At 40.5% G+C, this 16677-nt stretch overlaps 1 protein-coding gene across 1 annotated transcript in view; it reads left to right on the top strand.

Annotated features, from left to right (window-relative positions):
- Nucleotides 1–16440, top strand: part of LOC145433314 (serotriflin-like) — a 38656-nt gene extending 22216 nt beyond the window's left edge. Inside the window, exons 3-5 of the mRNA XM_080310379.1 lie at nt 10614–10790; nt 14622–14751; nt 16099–16440. Of these exons, the coding sequence (XP_080166505.1) occupies nt 10614–10790; nt 14622–14751; nt 16099–16313 (522 nt within the window). The 3' untranslated portion in view covers nt 16314–16440. The remainder of the gene's footprint in view (nt 1–10613; nt 10791–14621; nt 14752–16098) is intronic.
- Nucleotides 16441–16677: the final 237 nt, after the last annotated feature.

Here is a 16677-nt window from a genome sequence, read left to right as displayed (position 1 = left end):
GCCTTATTAATACCTACAGTTGTAGTACTCGCTGTTAAATTACTGCAGTAACAACCAACTATTCTCATATTAAATTTTCATAACTTATACCTATATCTAAGACATGTTAGCGTCATCTTAAAGCAATATGATGGTAGATGTCAAAGATTAGGTAAATGCAGTACTTGAACAATATAAGAAAGATAGGCGTCACGTTGCAATAATACGTCATAGTAAACCCTCACATGAAAAACCCTTTTGCAGATTGATTTTTGCCAATACAGTAAACTTTCATAGTTCTTACACGTAATGATTGCAATGCGACAAAATGGCGTTCGTCAGGCGCATTCACTTCGTAAAGTGAATACGCGGACAAAGCGGGTTTTGGCCTAGTGTCATTTTCCATCATCGACACATCAGTTTCGAAAAACGAATGTGTGGATAAGTTCAACCATGGGTTACTTTTCTAAGGTCTTTATATTAGCAGTACTGGCCTGAAGTATTCCTAATGTTATAGGCCTAGTAATTCCGGTTACATTATACTTCTTTATTAATCCTAGTTAGTGACCAAGGTATCGATGTTTATTAATCACAATAGTAGCCCTAAAATTTTGGAATATTAATCGATCTTCTCCAAGGTCTAGCACCAAAGGTATCGATGTAGCAATTTGAAATCCGTTGACATTGTTGTTTGCGATTAGATAGCCGGCAACTATACTGGCGCTTCAGCGCTAGGACGTAAACTCGACACAAGGCCCCGATATACATGACAACACAAAAGGGACACAGTAGCCAACGAACTGACTCGCTGCTCCGTGACCATTTACAGCAGAGGTCTCAAACTCAAATGAGCTCGCGGGCCATTTTCCCAGTTTTTACGACGCCGCGGGCCGCAGCATCAATAAGGGTATTCCATGTCTTTCCAAGTAGGCCTTAGTTGACGGGATGAAATTTTCCTATTGAATGTGTGCCGATACAGCACTCTGACATTCAACACACATCATAAAAATGTTATTTACTCTTGTATCAATTTAGGCCTGGCATGAAAAAAATCATACATTTATAACTATTTGAATAGAAGTGTTGTTGTACTTGATATATATTAATTTTAAGATATAGACGCCATGTGAGCGGAAAAATATACAATGCTATCATAAAAGCTATCACGTTATAATTTTGCAGCTACAATGAATATTGTGAATCAAACAGATTAATAATAGAGATCGATCTGATATCACAGCATGTGGGGTTTAGCAATGTAGCCCAATCCAATATTCGGGTATACTCCTGATAAGTGGGTTATTAAGCTCATGGTCAATTACCTTCGAATATTAGAGCGGAAAAATAACATTATAAATATATTAATGAATGTGTCATAGTTATAGAAATGCCGGAACGCCGAACAACCATTGTTGTTACATCGTTGGAGCGTAACGCTATACGGCACTCAGTACATTTAAGTGGCCTTATAATAACATGGTTTAGCGACCCAAGATGTAACTAATAGATTGCCAGTGGTTGCTTGCTTAGTAAGCGAAATACCTCGCTGCGACCTTCTGATCTATTACTATTCCCACGACTCCGTGTCCACCCGGGTCATTTTAATTTGGCCATCGAGTCAGCCCGAGTCCGAGTAATTCTAATAAAGGTCGCGTCCAAGTCTACTCACAAATTTCAGCCACGAATCGTCTATAAGCATAGTGCTGTAAACGACTATCGTCTAAGGGTCAGGGTTTATCATCATGAACTGGCAATGTGGCGAAATAGTGAATCTTCTACTGCATGGGCGCAAATAGTGAAAATTGTTGAATAGTTTCAAGCTTTCGGAGAAATTAAAGAGCGAATTTTCACTTTAAAACTTGAAAAGATATATGTGGCACTTATATATTGTAAAATTAATGAAAATCTTAAATGCCGTCGCGGGCCGCACAAAATGATCTGGCGGGCCGCATGCGGCCCGCGGGCCGCGTGTTTGAGACCTCTGATTTACAGCGTCTCCACAGGGGCATTGACGTCCTGATCAGAATGGTATTGAGTGTGTTGACCTTGCCGGAATAGTAGCGCTTGTGACGTTCAGATATAGGTAAATATATTTTCATTTCGAGTCAGACCCAGACAACTAGAAAATTTTCAGCTTTTCCGAATTAGATGAGATTTAGAGCTACACAGCTTTTTCCAAATTATGTTAAAATTAGAATTAGAGCTACGCAGCTTTTTCAAATTAGATTAGAATTATATTACTGGCATTTCGCTCTAATTTCGTGAGATTAGACGACTAGAATTATTTAGTTGTCCAAGCCTGGTTCGAATCGCCTGCTAGCAGTACCAATAATAAATCCAATTTGACTTTGTCCTTGTTATTACTTAATGCGACAAGTGGGTATATTTCTGAAGCTATTTTTGAGTTAGTGCGTTTCATCTTACGTCAGCGAGGTAAATTGTCCTCAAAAACACTAAACAAGAATGCTCTAAAATGCTGACAAAACCATGGAATATCTAGGTACAAAGGCACCCGCCTTATTGTCGGCATGAATATGCACAGCGAACGGCACATATTTATTGACGCACTGCGATACTACACATTTACAACGCCGCAACATACCCTACGGAAACTTTATCGCTGCTAGTGATTATTTTTCATCCTCACTAATTCTTGGTCCTAGCTCGGCCCATGTAAGCTTACACGAAATAATAGAGTGTTTTTCGGCATATTCAAATCTTGACTGGAGTCAGGCTCACTTTCAACTATAGACACTTTCATCTCGCCAAATCTGTCGCAGCCAATTACTACACGCGACAGGATAGTTAGTACGACTGCCCTGGATCGCAGTTTCGTGTTGTTTTGAAATGATTAAAATATTATTAAAACTAATTGACTAAACGCGGCATAAGCACTCGTCATTTCCTGCTTTTATATCTCTAGACATTAGTATCTCTGGACTTTAATTAAACTATACTAACTGTCCCACTCGAATTTTCGCGTAAATGAATTACATACCTTTCGTATTGATTATTCGAGCGGGTTTCTGCAGATATGGATCAATACCGTTAAGCATGATCCGTTTTGAATACTATTGATAAAACGTATTAATATAGTGTAGCCTTCTTTGTTTCATCCATGGCGACTAGGACTATGCACCGCACATGTTTGAGAACAAACGGCAATATTCGCGAAGGATTTCATATGTCATCACCCATTCGAATTACAACCGAATATGTCTGAAAGCGAGAGGTGGTCAGTAACGAAGTACTTCTACTTTTTGGAATTACTCAAGTAGTTTTCCTCTACTTCTGGTACTTATTCAAGTAGATCTGATTTTCTCTACTTCTACTTCTACTTCGTAATATTTTGTGATCTACTTACTTAATTTTCGCTATTTTCAGTTTGTCAAGTAGAAGTAGTCTAATTCCCCAATACGAACGATAACTTGAGGAATTCCGCGGCTGTTTTCATGGAGTACCAACATTTAATATTCATAAGAGTCAAGTAAAGCCCAGGAATTTTATTGCGCTTCGCGCATAGTAGTAATGGAGTCACAAATATGTTTTCATGAAAGTATCAGTGAATGTAATTTAGGTACCGGATTGCTTGGTTCCTCTCACACCGCATTGTCGTCCTTATCAAATATTTCATCACAGTAAATATGGCCCACCACAACATTTGAAACTACCGTTTCGCAATCTAGCAATTACCTATCATATTGTAATCTAGCAGCCCCTTACGTGTCTTGATAATCTGAAAAATCCAGCTTTTTTGAACGTTACACCTGTTTTAGCAGATGACCTTTTAAGCTTTGTGGACAAAATACAGGAAATATATTATCCGCTTTTTAGAAGTGGTATCTGTATTTCATTTTAATTGTGAGCATCATACTTTTACTTTCATAGATGCTAAAGCATAAACACATGTGTAGTAATGCCTCTATTTTCCGAAAATAAAACTAGCCGACACTAAACATAACTTTCGCGATCCACAATATTTGTTATTAACGTATAATAATCACGCAAGGTGATGTAACCATATCCGATACATCCTACACATGTAGGGCGCCATCCCATGATATTCTCTAAAAACGGGATGCTCTAGTAAACAAAAGATAAGTATCGCATTTTCATATCAGTACTATAATTTGCATCCCATGATGCGAAACAATAGTTATTATGTCGAAAGTTGATACCTCCTGGGATGCATCAATACGAATCAAGCTCCCTGCACGGGCCGCATAGCTCAATTCGCAGCTTTTGACAGTCCATGCGAACGAATTAAGACTGTTTTCAAAACTACTTACTTACTTGAGTAGATATAAAGTCAGTTAATTCTACTTCTACTTCAAGTAGTTTTAGGTGGCTTATTGAAGAAGTACTTCTACTTGTTCTTGAGTAGATTTTTCCGTCGCTACTCCTACTTCTTCTTAAGTAGCTTTCTTGACTACTTTGGCCACCTCTGCTGATATCATCCATAAGTCAGTTTTTCTTTTATTTAGCAATTGTCATATAATTCGGACCCTCTCTGTCTTTCAGCGTTTCCTTTATTTGAATTCAAAACGACTATCACTTTTTATACAGTTGCACTGTGTTCCAGAATAGCTATAACCATAAACTCTTGTGACCTCAGAACAGTGTGGAGATCAAACCACTACCTTCGAGTCACGAGTCCCCTTGAGACATTACACATTTCGACCCGAGCCCAGCCAAGTACCGTCAAGTCATCATTTAAGCCAAATTGAATTTTCGAAGTATGCATGATTGCATGATGATGCAAAGTCCCTACACTTTGCCAACTGGGTGTTGGACAAATTAATTGGTCATTTATCTTGAATCAAATACTGAATAAACTTAAATTTACATACGCTCTGATCTTCGATGACGTAACCTCGGTGCAACAATGCCAGCCTCGTCCGTGCGTAGATGCGGTCTGTCTGAGCTTCAATTCCTCCGCTTCGTGTTGGAGTCCGAATTGGACTGAATTAGGCTGTGTTGTGCGGCCGATTATATGGGTTTCTGATTCAAAGAATAAACAAGGCTTCCTCTACTTAATAGCTGGTAGTTAATTTCGGGCCTAGCTCGTGGCAAGTAATTTTCTTTCTACATTTTTTATGAGTAATTATTCGTGTTCTAGCTGGGACCATTGACCAATTGTTCTTTTGCTCCAAAGCTATTGAGTATCCTGACTACGTGCGCGATCTGGTCTGTTTTCGGCTTTATTAATGACCACGAGCCATGACTCGTGCGCAATTTGATGGTCCGGGAGTTTCGGTCCCCTTTTTTTTGAAAAGGCGGCCGCCATTTTGGTTTTGCGTCAATACAATGCCTTGCAGTGCAGTACCTTGCTCGCTGCAATCACCCTCTCCCCGCTCAGGGAAATACTTTACTTTTTGGTTGTAAAGTAGGTATCCTATTTAGGTTTTCTTTCGCAAGCTTACTCAGCAACCCACACACCACAATGTCTAACAACAAGGATCCTTCAATTCGGATTCCCATGCGAAGCGTAGCCAAAACTCCGAGATCTCAGAGTATTTTCTAGGCACCAGAGGCATACCCTTTACGTCTTAAGCTCCGTCGACCCATAATCGGCTGAAGCGCCGACTTTGAGATTCATATTTAGCCCCCCTTTTTATCAAAACACCCCTATTTCTTTAGGCCGCCAGCGGGCGCTGTTGCTTCACTATGCGCATACAAAGTGCAACCGAGCTTATTACAAACTGGATCATGGTATGCAAATCTACAGCATACATCTTAACAATTGGCTTCTTTTAACGTTACATTGAGGCCTAACCAGCCCATGGATCGTTTATCTACAACTGGGTCTTTCCTTACACTATTCTCAGGGTATAACTGAACCGAGCGCCATTCGTAAATCATGTCATTTGAGATTGTTCGCTCGCACCACTAACGGCGCCCAAGGTTCACGTCAGATCAATGTTGCAATGCTAAGATCAGATTACTTGCATTCGTCCCAGTTTTACGAAACATCCCAGTTTTCATGATGAACAGTATCGCCTTACAGTTGACATTTTCTGGTTACTGAAGCAAGGGGTACATTCCTTTTGATTTGCCTCGAAGGAATGAACTAATACAATATAGTCCATTATAAAATCATTTCGGCCGTACGGGATTATATTCCAGTTACCTTAGGACGACCGTCCTCGAAGCGCTCAGTCAGGAAGCCGCAGCGAGTTCATGCGGGTTTCATTATACAGTGACCATATGGCGCAACCTCGCTACTGTCACGATCTCATTTCCCCAGAATTGCGAATCCCGACGGTTTGAAATTCGACCCGTGAAGCCGCCTAGCCTGAAACAGTCCGCTCCGCTATTCTACTTGAATTCAAACTACTTGAACAAACGCAGGATTCGCGCGACAGCCAATCCCACGCCGAGCATTCCGACGATTGGACATAGCAATGTCGAAGGTTTTAGTCAACCAGCGACGGTCATTTTGGCAGAGGTTTTATCGTCACCGATCTTGTTGGCACCGGACTTTCCCTAGCTGTATGTCGGACAAAATTTAATGTCTTCATGTGTCCCAGCGTGGAACGGGTTAGTTTCGCAAGACCTTTGTCACATAGATACGCACCCGATCGCTGCACACCCCTACGTTAGAACATCTCCCATGTACAGGTGAAATCAGAATACCTATATTCTTGCGCGTTGCGTTAAACAGATGCGGCATCATATACCGACGGCGTTGATCACCTGAATTTAGTGCGAGTCTAGAATTCCGAATAATCGTTGATTTTCCTGAGGCGAATTTATTGGACTAATTTCAACAGCAATCCTAAAGGTCGTGTATTTTCTTGCTGCCGCAGCGCAATTCTTAGGCTATGCGTAGTTCTCATGGGCCGTAGCTGTTTGATACACCCGTATTGTAATTACCGCGTAACTAAAAGCCTGGATTGCAATCGTCTTGGTGGCGAATCCTGGCCGGCTGTGAATTAACTTTATATTTTCTTTCGCCGAATATTCGCAAAGATGCAGTGTTCTAAAAGGGTCAACAAAGTACAACTACAGGTCTCATTACTTTGGTATAGGTACAGTATCACGTCAGATACATCTTCGCTTGTATACTTATGTCGGCCGCATAGTCGTCGAGTTTTCATGGAAAGTGATACGTTCACGCGGGTTTCCACTATGCGGCCTATCCATATGGTAATCTCATTATTTCATGTTACGCAACCGACCAGCAAACCAGCTAAGCTTACGCACATCAGAACTCAACGGCCTATTTCGCACACATAATTAATCCTTGATAATTCTCAGTATGCGGCTTTCATCGTGCTAATTTGTACGTCAGTACTTCTGAAGATCAGCTGATATTCATGCAATGGAGCCCACCTCCAATACGACAGAGAATTCGAAGATCGCGCACCCAATCTAAGCGTGATAATCAAACCACGACTCGCACTTTATTGATAATGACGCCGTTTTGTCTCATTTTAATTTGGGGTCGGTGAGATTGACCGTTGCGTGATCAGTGGTCCATTTTTATGATATAAGCCAGCCTGGACCGGGTGCAGTACCAGTTTGATCCGGCCCTGGCCGTACAGGTATTACATGGGCTTGATCTAGCACTCGCACCCGTTCCCTGTAACGTAGATATAGACCGCCCATTTTGTTGCGTACAACGCAAGCTTCATAACATTCAATCCAGCGATACTGTCTGACATCATATCAATAGCGCAATCCTTAGTGGAAATGGCGAAATAACATGGCTTAACAAAGTTATAAATAACAATGGGCTAGCTCGAAATTAACTGCGGGAAACTAATGAATATTCTTCTCCGCGTAGCATGAATATATTGTAAGATTTACTGTAAAATTACATGCCGCGAATTTTCGAAGTCATCACTTCCATCGGGCGAATCTGACCACGTTATGGTGATATCGTACAATATGCAGAACATGCAAGTACAAGCACCAATATTGTTGAAGATATTCATTCCTTTGCCAACGTTGATCGGGGAATGCAGCACTGTACGGCGTTGCATTAGATCAGCTTCTAAGCAGCACAAATTTGTGATTTTATTCGATCCGTTTGAACGGGTATCCTCTGTCGATAAGGTCGCTGATCTTGTTCCCGTTTTCAATCAGACTTGAATATCCGTATCATTATATCTGACTGTATGTCTTGATAGTGACGAGCGCATTGCCGGTATTAAGACGTCACATCAGTGTTTTACCGCGGTAGGCCTATATCGATCGCATGTTTTGGTTTCAAGTGCGTTCTCGTGCATGTATGTCTGTCTTGTAGTAAACCCACAATATGTCACCATATCGTCATAGTGGAATCAAAATTACTTGTGTCCATATTTCAATATCTTTTGGCATATCAGATAGGAGGTCACAAAATAGCATGATGTAAAGAAGTCATTATGCCAACGGGTACGCCCGAGGATATTTATTATATTTAGGGATCCTACCTTTTCCAACACATCTCACTCGATCAGCTTTACCTGTAAATGTGATTACGTGAGCATAGAACGGATTAAAATTGATAGCAATATACGCAATTCCCGATGATATTGGCTGTTTTGATCCTAAGCTATAGAAATTTTTCGGCGCTTCGCGCGTTTAGTCGGAACGCCCACTAAACGAAGACCAGACATAGTTGATTAGTAGCGGTGAAAAGCGTGTAGCCTGAGGTGAGTCTTGCGGGCGAAGTCCCCCAGAAGTTCTGTTTATCACTCTCTAGGGGCTGGTTGCGCACTGCTGTCCAAGGGCCTGCGCAGTGAGTTGGCGTATTTGCGCAGGCTCGTGAAAAATTATAGGGAACATTGGTGACGAGCCTTTGGCCGGCTAGGTACTTTATTATAATCGCATCTCTTTGGTATCGAGTTTAGCGTATGGCAAAGATTATGAAATTCGACTCCTTATAACTTCCTGAATTCGCATCGCATCAAGCTTTAACGGATATATTCACTCTATCGGGCCAGATTTAAAAATGTTGCCGCAGTTCGCTGATTATAGCCGCGGCGTCGATTTCATATTTCGACTCATTCAAAATGGCCGACGAATTATTCTTCTGTCAATTTATGGTTGTTCCCAGCAATTATCCTTTTTACACGTACACCACATTAATACCCTCAAGTTCAGATTACTCTACACTACAATTCTACCATTTTCTTTACGCTTACACGTCAATTTTTGGTGGGGTTAAGTTCACCTGTTCCATATAAGTTCAAATAAACTTCAATAAATTATATGCTTCGTCATAATGCACTTCTTTTACAACCATTCTCTCGAATTTCAAACAGTGTTCTTCGTGTAGAGTAGGGTTCTTAGTATACTTGTACCAAATATTTTTAATTTTGTCAAGTGGGAAGCATCGTTCACATCATTTTTACAATTTTACAAAACCAGCCGATGCATTTGCTTTGTCACAGTATCATGGTATAATTCCAAAAATTGCATCAATTTTGACTGTATCGCGAAAAGGCATATTGCGATTTTCTTCCCCTGTGCAACTGAGTTGTAATTTGCAAGTAATGTCTAATTTTATCTATATCAGGGGTGGGCAACTTTTTCGGCCAAAGGGACACATGAGATTTACGAACCGTTGCGCGGGCAACTGAAATGTTGATAACCTGTTTTTAATCGTCCGATAGGAGCGAACCGAATTAGGTAACATTGCAAACAAGACTCCACAGCCCTGTAGGCTAGTCCTGTGAACATTATTTATTATAAAACAAAATTACTGATTCAGTGTGATTGATGCCCCTTCGTAGTATTTTCATGCACGAGTCTATTGTATTGTGAGGTATACGTACACCAATGGCTCCGAAAGTTTTTCACAGTTTTCTCGCATGAAACTTCAAAAGCTCACGGATCCCATCAGAATCATTCAAATTCGCGCTAACCAATGATTCTGCATAACCACGCATTGGGTGACAATATACTCCCGCAGCATGCTAAAGGTTATTATAGACTTGAATCAGAACTTCCACATGTCTTTGTTCTGGGACCTCCTTTTCCGCGGTACGACAATAACAGATGTCAAGTCGGTTCACAACCGTGACGTTGGTCTATTTTCAGCAAGCTGGACACCAATTCTGTGTCACTACCTCTCCACTGCGTGGCTATTACGGGTGCAATCTTGAGTTTTCTAGAGAAAACCAGATGACAGGAAAATGTTAATAAAAAATGTCATAGAACATGTCCATTTGTAAAATGAACTTGAGCGCGAAAATTGAGATGTAAAGGGAAGTAACCCAAGAGAAATATGACGATCATAAATCGAGGAGGTATTGAGGTAATATAGCATGCACAGTATTCACACCTAGAACCTACCACAGACTGATACCGCGGTGTAAATCAGAAACATCATGTTAATCAATCCAAATGATGCTTTTCACACGTATGGGGACGTATAAGAAGGTACATGCACTTACGGACGTATAGACACGCAGGATTTACAACCGTGATTTAATTCTCAGTTAGGTTCTGTTTTCGTGTATCACCTTTTGGGTGTGAATACACACCCCTTCCGCTGAGAGTGTACTGGTCGGTGAATTATGTGAACAGGACATTATTTTGAAAAATGCTCCTATAACAGTCGCTGTCAGACATCAAATGCCAAGAGAAAGTCAGTTTCGCTCTCACACACTTTATCGTATTATTGACCGTTTAATATACAGAATCGAAAGGTGGATGGAATGGATTATATTGGCGAGAATTTATTCATTTCTTCTCAACAAGACTTCACGGACGAATTTGGAACAAAAGCGGTTATTCGTTGGGATGCAGAGAAAAAAGATTATGACTATGTCACCGGGAAATGCAAATCAAACAGTGTATGCGGTCATTATACGCAGGTTGGCAAATTTATTGTCACATATATATATAATATATAATTGAGTAGCATATTCATATTGAAATGAACCCGAATATTTTCGGCTGACACTCGTCAGGGGTAATCTTCAGCAACTAGTAGCTATAGTATAGCGGTGGCTGTGGCTTCATTCGGTTAAATCGTTGTAAAGGTGAATTTCTGGTGAATTTGAATGTGTCATTGAGAATGTTCAATCTGGCTAGTGTCAGATCTTAAGACATTAGGGTAACACAGCACAGTGCCGGTATTGTACAACCGAGCCTCGACCAATGCGACGGTGAAGATATCGCGCCATAAATTCCGCAACAGGGTAATAAACGATGACGCGCAGCCGCGGCAGCTGGAGCGGAAAGGTCCTATGCAAATTTAACTTAATTGCAGCTCCATTACGGTGGCTTTCTGAAAAAAAATGGCTGCGGATACAAAATTTTCGATCTGCGCTTCAATTTGAGACCAGGTCATTTTTAGAGCGCAGAGCCCCTATAACTTTCACGGGTTTGGATTTCTTTACGAGTGACAGCTCGTTCTCTTCTCTCGATCGTAGGTGCTCCCCCGCAACCATGTAGGTGTACCTATCCCATTCCCTTCTTGTGCCTTCTTACCATTGCCACCGGTTTCACGGGACTTTTGTGCTTAATGTGACGCTTGAAGCAGTCCAGCTTCCAATTTAGCCTCCTAAAATTCGCTTGCTATTTTGGCTTCGCAACATATTTGCGGAGCAGAGCAGACCTTTCATGCCCGAAAAACAAAAAATCTCACCCAGTTTCAAAGTGTATTCTTCCGTTTGCATATTCGCATTACAAGTAGGGTTGTGTTTAAAATAAAAATCAATTCAAAACAAACATATTAAAAACAAGGCCCTTAAAACATGTTTTTTATTGGTTTTTTCAAGGAATGATGTCACGAATATTCTCAATTGTGACGTCATAGTGAATTGACATTGACAATTGAAAATATAGCTCCTTTGACGAAATAGGCTTCCAACCCCTGTCATATACGTACCAAAAATATCTTTAACCATGCAGCATTTTTAGGGTCGGCGGTCATCATCATCATCATCATCATTGGTTTATTAGCAATTTTATCAGTTCAATACACCACAAAAAAAATGCGATACAATGAAAAGACAGGAAGGTGTCGAAGCGACAAGGAGCAGTCTATGGAATCTGACACCCACCTTGGCATAGGCGATGTAAAGAGGAGGCATGCACACTGAATGAAAGTAAAGAAGATAGTATAGAAAAAGAAAGCGACAATAAATAGGGCGGCATGTCATGGGAAGCGAGATCGATAGGTCAGTCGTGGTCCGGTAATCTTGAGGATGGACTGTATTTATTTAGTAGTAATTGCTTGTATTTCGACTTGAATGTGGACATGCTCGTCGACTGTCGGATGGCCAGCATCATTAGAACATGCATTCCGTACCAATGATCTATATCTACGTGCTATAGCTGTTGAACCGACTATTTCGCGGGTTCCAAGCATTCCATATCGCAGTGCTTTTCAACCTGTGTGACGGTTCGAACTTGTCCAAATGAAAATAATTGCAGTGCGAATGACGAAGGTGGTGCAAATGGTGCGAATGAAAAATCCGGATTAGTGCGAATGAAAATCGTGAATAATTGCTGATTTTTTGACGTGGAATAATTCAAATAAACCTAATAGGAAATTCAAGGCCAGGGTAACTGTTTTAGTTGAGATGCAATTGTAAAAACTTGTTTAACTAACGACGCACCACTAATCGCAGCTCTCACAAGCCGTAGTTAATTAATATTTTCGCACTATAATTATTACGTAACCCAGAGTCTGGTTTGGAAGCTGGTGTTGTGGGTGGCACACCTACAGTATATCAGCGCGTCTGAGCCCGGGACAGGCTGAAAAACGACGTCAAATTTACTTTCTGCTTTCTTTCGCTAAACAACCATCATATTTTCGTAATAACTGTTCGATTAGTGCGCGCCACGAAGATCGTAGTAAATACCATCATTACAGACTCACATTTGCAAGTTATTGTAACGCAAATTTTTACCCCTTCAAGGTTTATTAAAATATGGACCGCAAAGAGTATAATTTTTGGTCGACACGGTGCCAGAGCTATCAGTTAATATGTATGTAACATTGGTTGAATTTATTGCAAAAATTTCTGCGATAGTTTTAACTTATTCAAGGTGACTATGTGTTAGGTACTGTAGCCCATAAGCGAGATACGCAGAAAATATGGCTTTATCATGAGAATTCATGATAAGATTTGCCCGACACTGTTTTTTCTGGAAAAAATGCTGGTCGAAAACCGTTGGGATGAACTAGTGTAGGGGTGAGCAAGGAGCGAGATCGGGCTTATGAGACTCATTCATTTCGAGGCCAACCACTTCTGCTTCGAGACATATGAAGACGTAAAGTTTTCGCCAACAAACCGCTGATAAAATGCGGTCCCAAAATCATAAGCGGTAAGAAAACCTTGGCAAAAAAAATGACCGATGCTTGGATGGCCAAACCTTTCGTTCTTGCAACCTGAGTAGACAGTGGTTACTGCGACACGCAGGGGAATTTAATTCACCATAATTTGAAATCGCATGCATCAGACATGTTTTGTAGAGCTGTGTTGGGTATAGAATTGTGGTGTGTGAGTTCTGTATGTCATACATGTCCGTAAAATATTATTGTAAATACTATTGTAATATTAAAAATGAATTCCTTCTCATGGGTGAGGCTCGGGTAGCGAGATGCCACGAAAACTCCGATTTTGGTGGTAGTCTAAAAATCTGCATTGCCGTTAAAACTGTTATGAATTCTCAAGTCAGATTGAGCTAAAGAGCAGAACACACGGTAGCGTGAGATTATTTGCTCTTCTCATTTACTCGCGAGACAGAAAATGGGAAGTCGTAAAAAAACAGAACACAAGCTGGAGCAACGTATCATAAGGTAGCGAGCTCTAATGTGCATTCTCTCCTTGATCGCTTTGGACCTTATGTTCCATAAGACATAAGACAAAAGCTTCAACAGTCAACACAAACATGCGAGTTTTTCACCCTTTCGGTAAAATGGAGCCTTCGGAACATTTGTGTCAGCTCTAAAAAACGATTTCTGCCAGCAAACATTATTCACTCACTAAAAATACGCTGTATTTTTGATAGGTGTGCAGAACAGATTTGAAGGGCTGGCCATCCAAGCACTAGTAGCACTAGTAGACGTTCTTGTACCCAACGACTTGTTTGGCCGAGAAGGGTTTTAGTGAAAGAGTTGACATCAGAACGAGCGAAAAAAGTTGCCTTTTTAATAAGACACTTTATAGCTTAAGCTACATAGTAGCCAATTTGTTGTATACACCTGAACAAAACGATGTTAAGTATCTTCATCTTCATTTTGTATAACAATTTTAGGTTATAGTTTGTGCGACTGAAATTTATTTTACAAAAAAGTGCGAATGGAGCTCAAAAAGGTTGAAAAGCACTGCTATATGGAATTCATGAAGTATGCGACCAGATTGTTGACGCCAATTAGATATTCATGGGGAAACACTAATATGTAAATAAAATGTACATGTACAAACACTAATATGTTCATGCTGCACATGAACGTGTATAGTAAGTGGGCGTCTGGTTCATGAGTTCCGAAGAATGGTCATTTTCTATAGGCCTACTTGCCGCAGCCCAAGAAAAATTGACTGCGGGTCGTAGTTTGGACACCTTTGTTACACCACATCACTTCATGATCCACACGGTGGTGTGATAAATTTTCCGATTGTCCTACAGTACATGCACTGCCGGATAACAGGCCCGAATTCCAGAGATAGTAAATATTCCATCTCTCATAGGTTGTATGGGCAAAAAGCGAGCTAATTGGCTGTGGTGCGTCTACTTGTGGCGAAGTGTACGTAGGAAAAGAAAAATGGGATCATGCAATAATATTCGTGTGTAATTATGCACCTGGCGGAAATACGCAAGGTACGTTTACTCTTTGACTACGTATATTATGATCTACGGCGGGAGAGATATAGAAGGGGTTCGAAACCGCATGTGGCTCTTTCACGCTCATATACTGTGGCACCCTGTAGCTTTTGAAAATATCAGTGAGTAATAGTATATAATCGACAAATTTGACAAAGTTTCAGTAACAATAATAAGAAGCATGATTTCTCGCTAATTGTACTAAAATTAATTGAGTCTGATGTCCGATTTCCTGCATCGGACTCCCGTTTTAGTAATCTCGTGTCACACGCTCTAAAATGGCATAGGTCATTGTGCAAACGGCTAAGGTCAGAAATGATGGCGGGCTATAGATGAATACCAATCCGACATAGCAAACCGAAACGTGAAAATATTGTCGTAGTTAGTAAATTTATCGTTTGCAGCTGCTATGAAGTCAGATTTTTGTGATTGAGGGATCTCACGAGCATAGGTTTTTCCTATGACTTGTCCACGATTGCGGTTGTGCAATGCAGAAGGCCGCTGTAATTATAATTAATTTTAACCACAAGTCGCAGTTGATCATCATGTCATTGTTTGTGTCATTAGGTCATTATAGAACCACTTCAGACTGATATCTGATCACTAATTTCCGAAAGTCATCTGGAAAACTCGCGTAGAATTGCTACATCGTCTATCTTGCCGAGTGTCGCCAAACTTGTTAGAGAAAAAACAGCACCAATCGTTGCATCGAAATGTCGACTGGTATAAACCTTGTTGACTATTCCTGATATTTCTGCTGTTCTTATAATCGTAGAAGAGGATAATACATATTTCTAAGATTATGGTTTCGGTGTGAGGGTTTACCTCAAAATTATAAGACAGAGCCAGTTTACAAGATTACAAATCAGCACCGACGTGGCATGCGCAATTGCGCATTCGCAAACCGAATGTGGCCATTTGGCCGAAAGATTGGACACCACTGATATAGGGCATGCAAATGCATATTGAATAGATATGTGTAGTTGTTTACAGATGAGGCGCTAAAAAGACATCGAGCTATGTCAGCAGCAAACGAACCTGCTATGAATGTTGTAATGTTCAGTATTATTGCAGCCCGGATCATTGACATTATCGTTGTCGTATGATTGTGATGGTTGTTACTGGAAATAGCTTAGCGCAAAACATAACCCTTATATTGGATTAGAATGATACCTGATTAAGGAAGCATTGCCTCGCTACAACAGACATGACATGTGGGCAACGGTATCTCGGTAAATGTTTGGATTATATGTGTAGGCCGAATATCATGTAGGCTACTGTTGTAAATATAGAGAGTGATGAATTTCACAACATTGGTTGAAGTCATCTCTTATTTACATACAGGGCAAAGCATTTATAAATCAGGATATCCGTCTTGCGCCTGTCCAGCTGGTTACGGAGATGACAACGGGCTTTGTGCCAATTCAACATCATCGGACAATTCGACCATCTGTGACATTAACGGCGGAATTAAATTGCAACCGGCAGCATTAATCGGACTGTCTCATCTAGTTATTCACGTAGTGTTCTCGCTTTTCTTGGAGCCTTATCTGGTATAACCTAAAATGTTCTTAATGTGAATTATGATTTAACCGCTTGATTGTTGTAGGCAAAAGTTCATATGTTCCATCGAACACTATAATATGGTACTTACAACGTAATGTTGATGCAGGCTATGTGCTATCGCGGTCTGACCGATTTTTTCAAAAGCTTCATGATATATCTGCAGAGATTCTTGGAGGTACAGAACTTCAATATACAATTAAATAGTATATTCATATTGAAATGAACCCGAATATTTCCGGCTGACACTCGTCAGGGGTAATCGTCAGCAACTAGTAGAGAATTGGAAAGAACATTGTATATCAACAATCGTATCACAAAATATGACGTCACCAGCATGAAATTTCGAATGAGAGAGCG

This window comes from Botryllus schlosseri, chromosome 2, assembly GCF_051294905.1.
Source record: "Botryllus schlosseri isolate E-star chromosome 2, Bs_hap1, whole genome shotgun sequence".
NCBI lineage: Eukaryota > Metazoa > Chordata > Ascidiacea > Stolidobranchia > Styelidae > Botryllus > Botryllus schlosseri.
The sequence above is the reverse complement of the archived record's forward strand: the minus strand, read 5'-3'. Positions and strand labels throughout refer to the sequence as shown.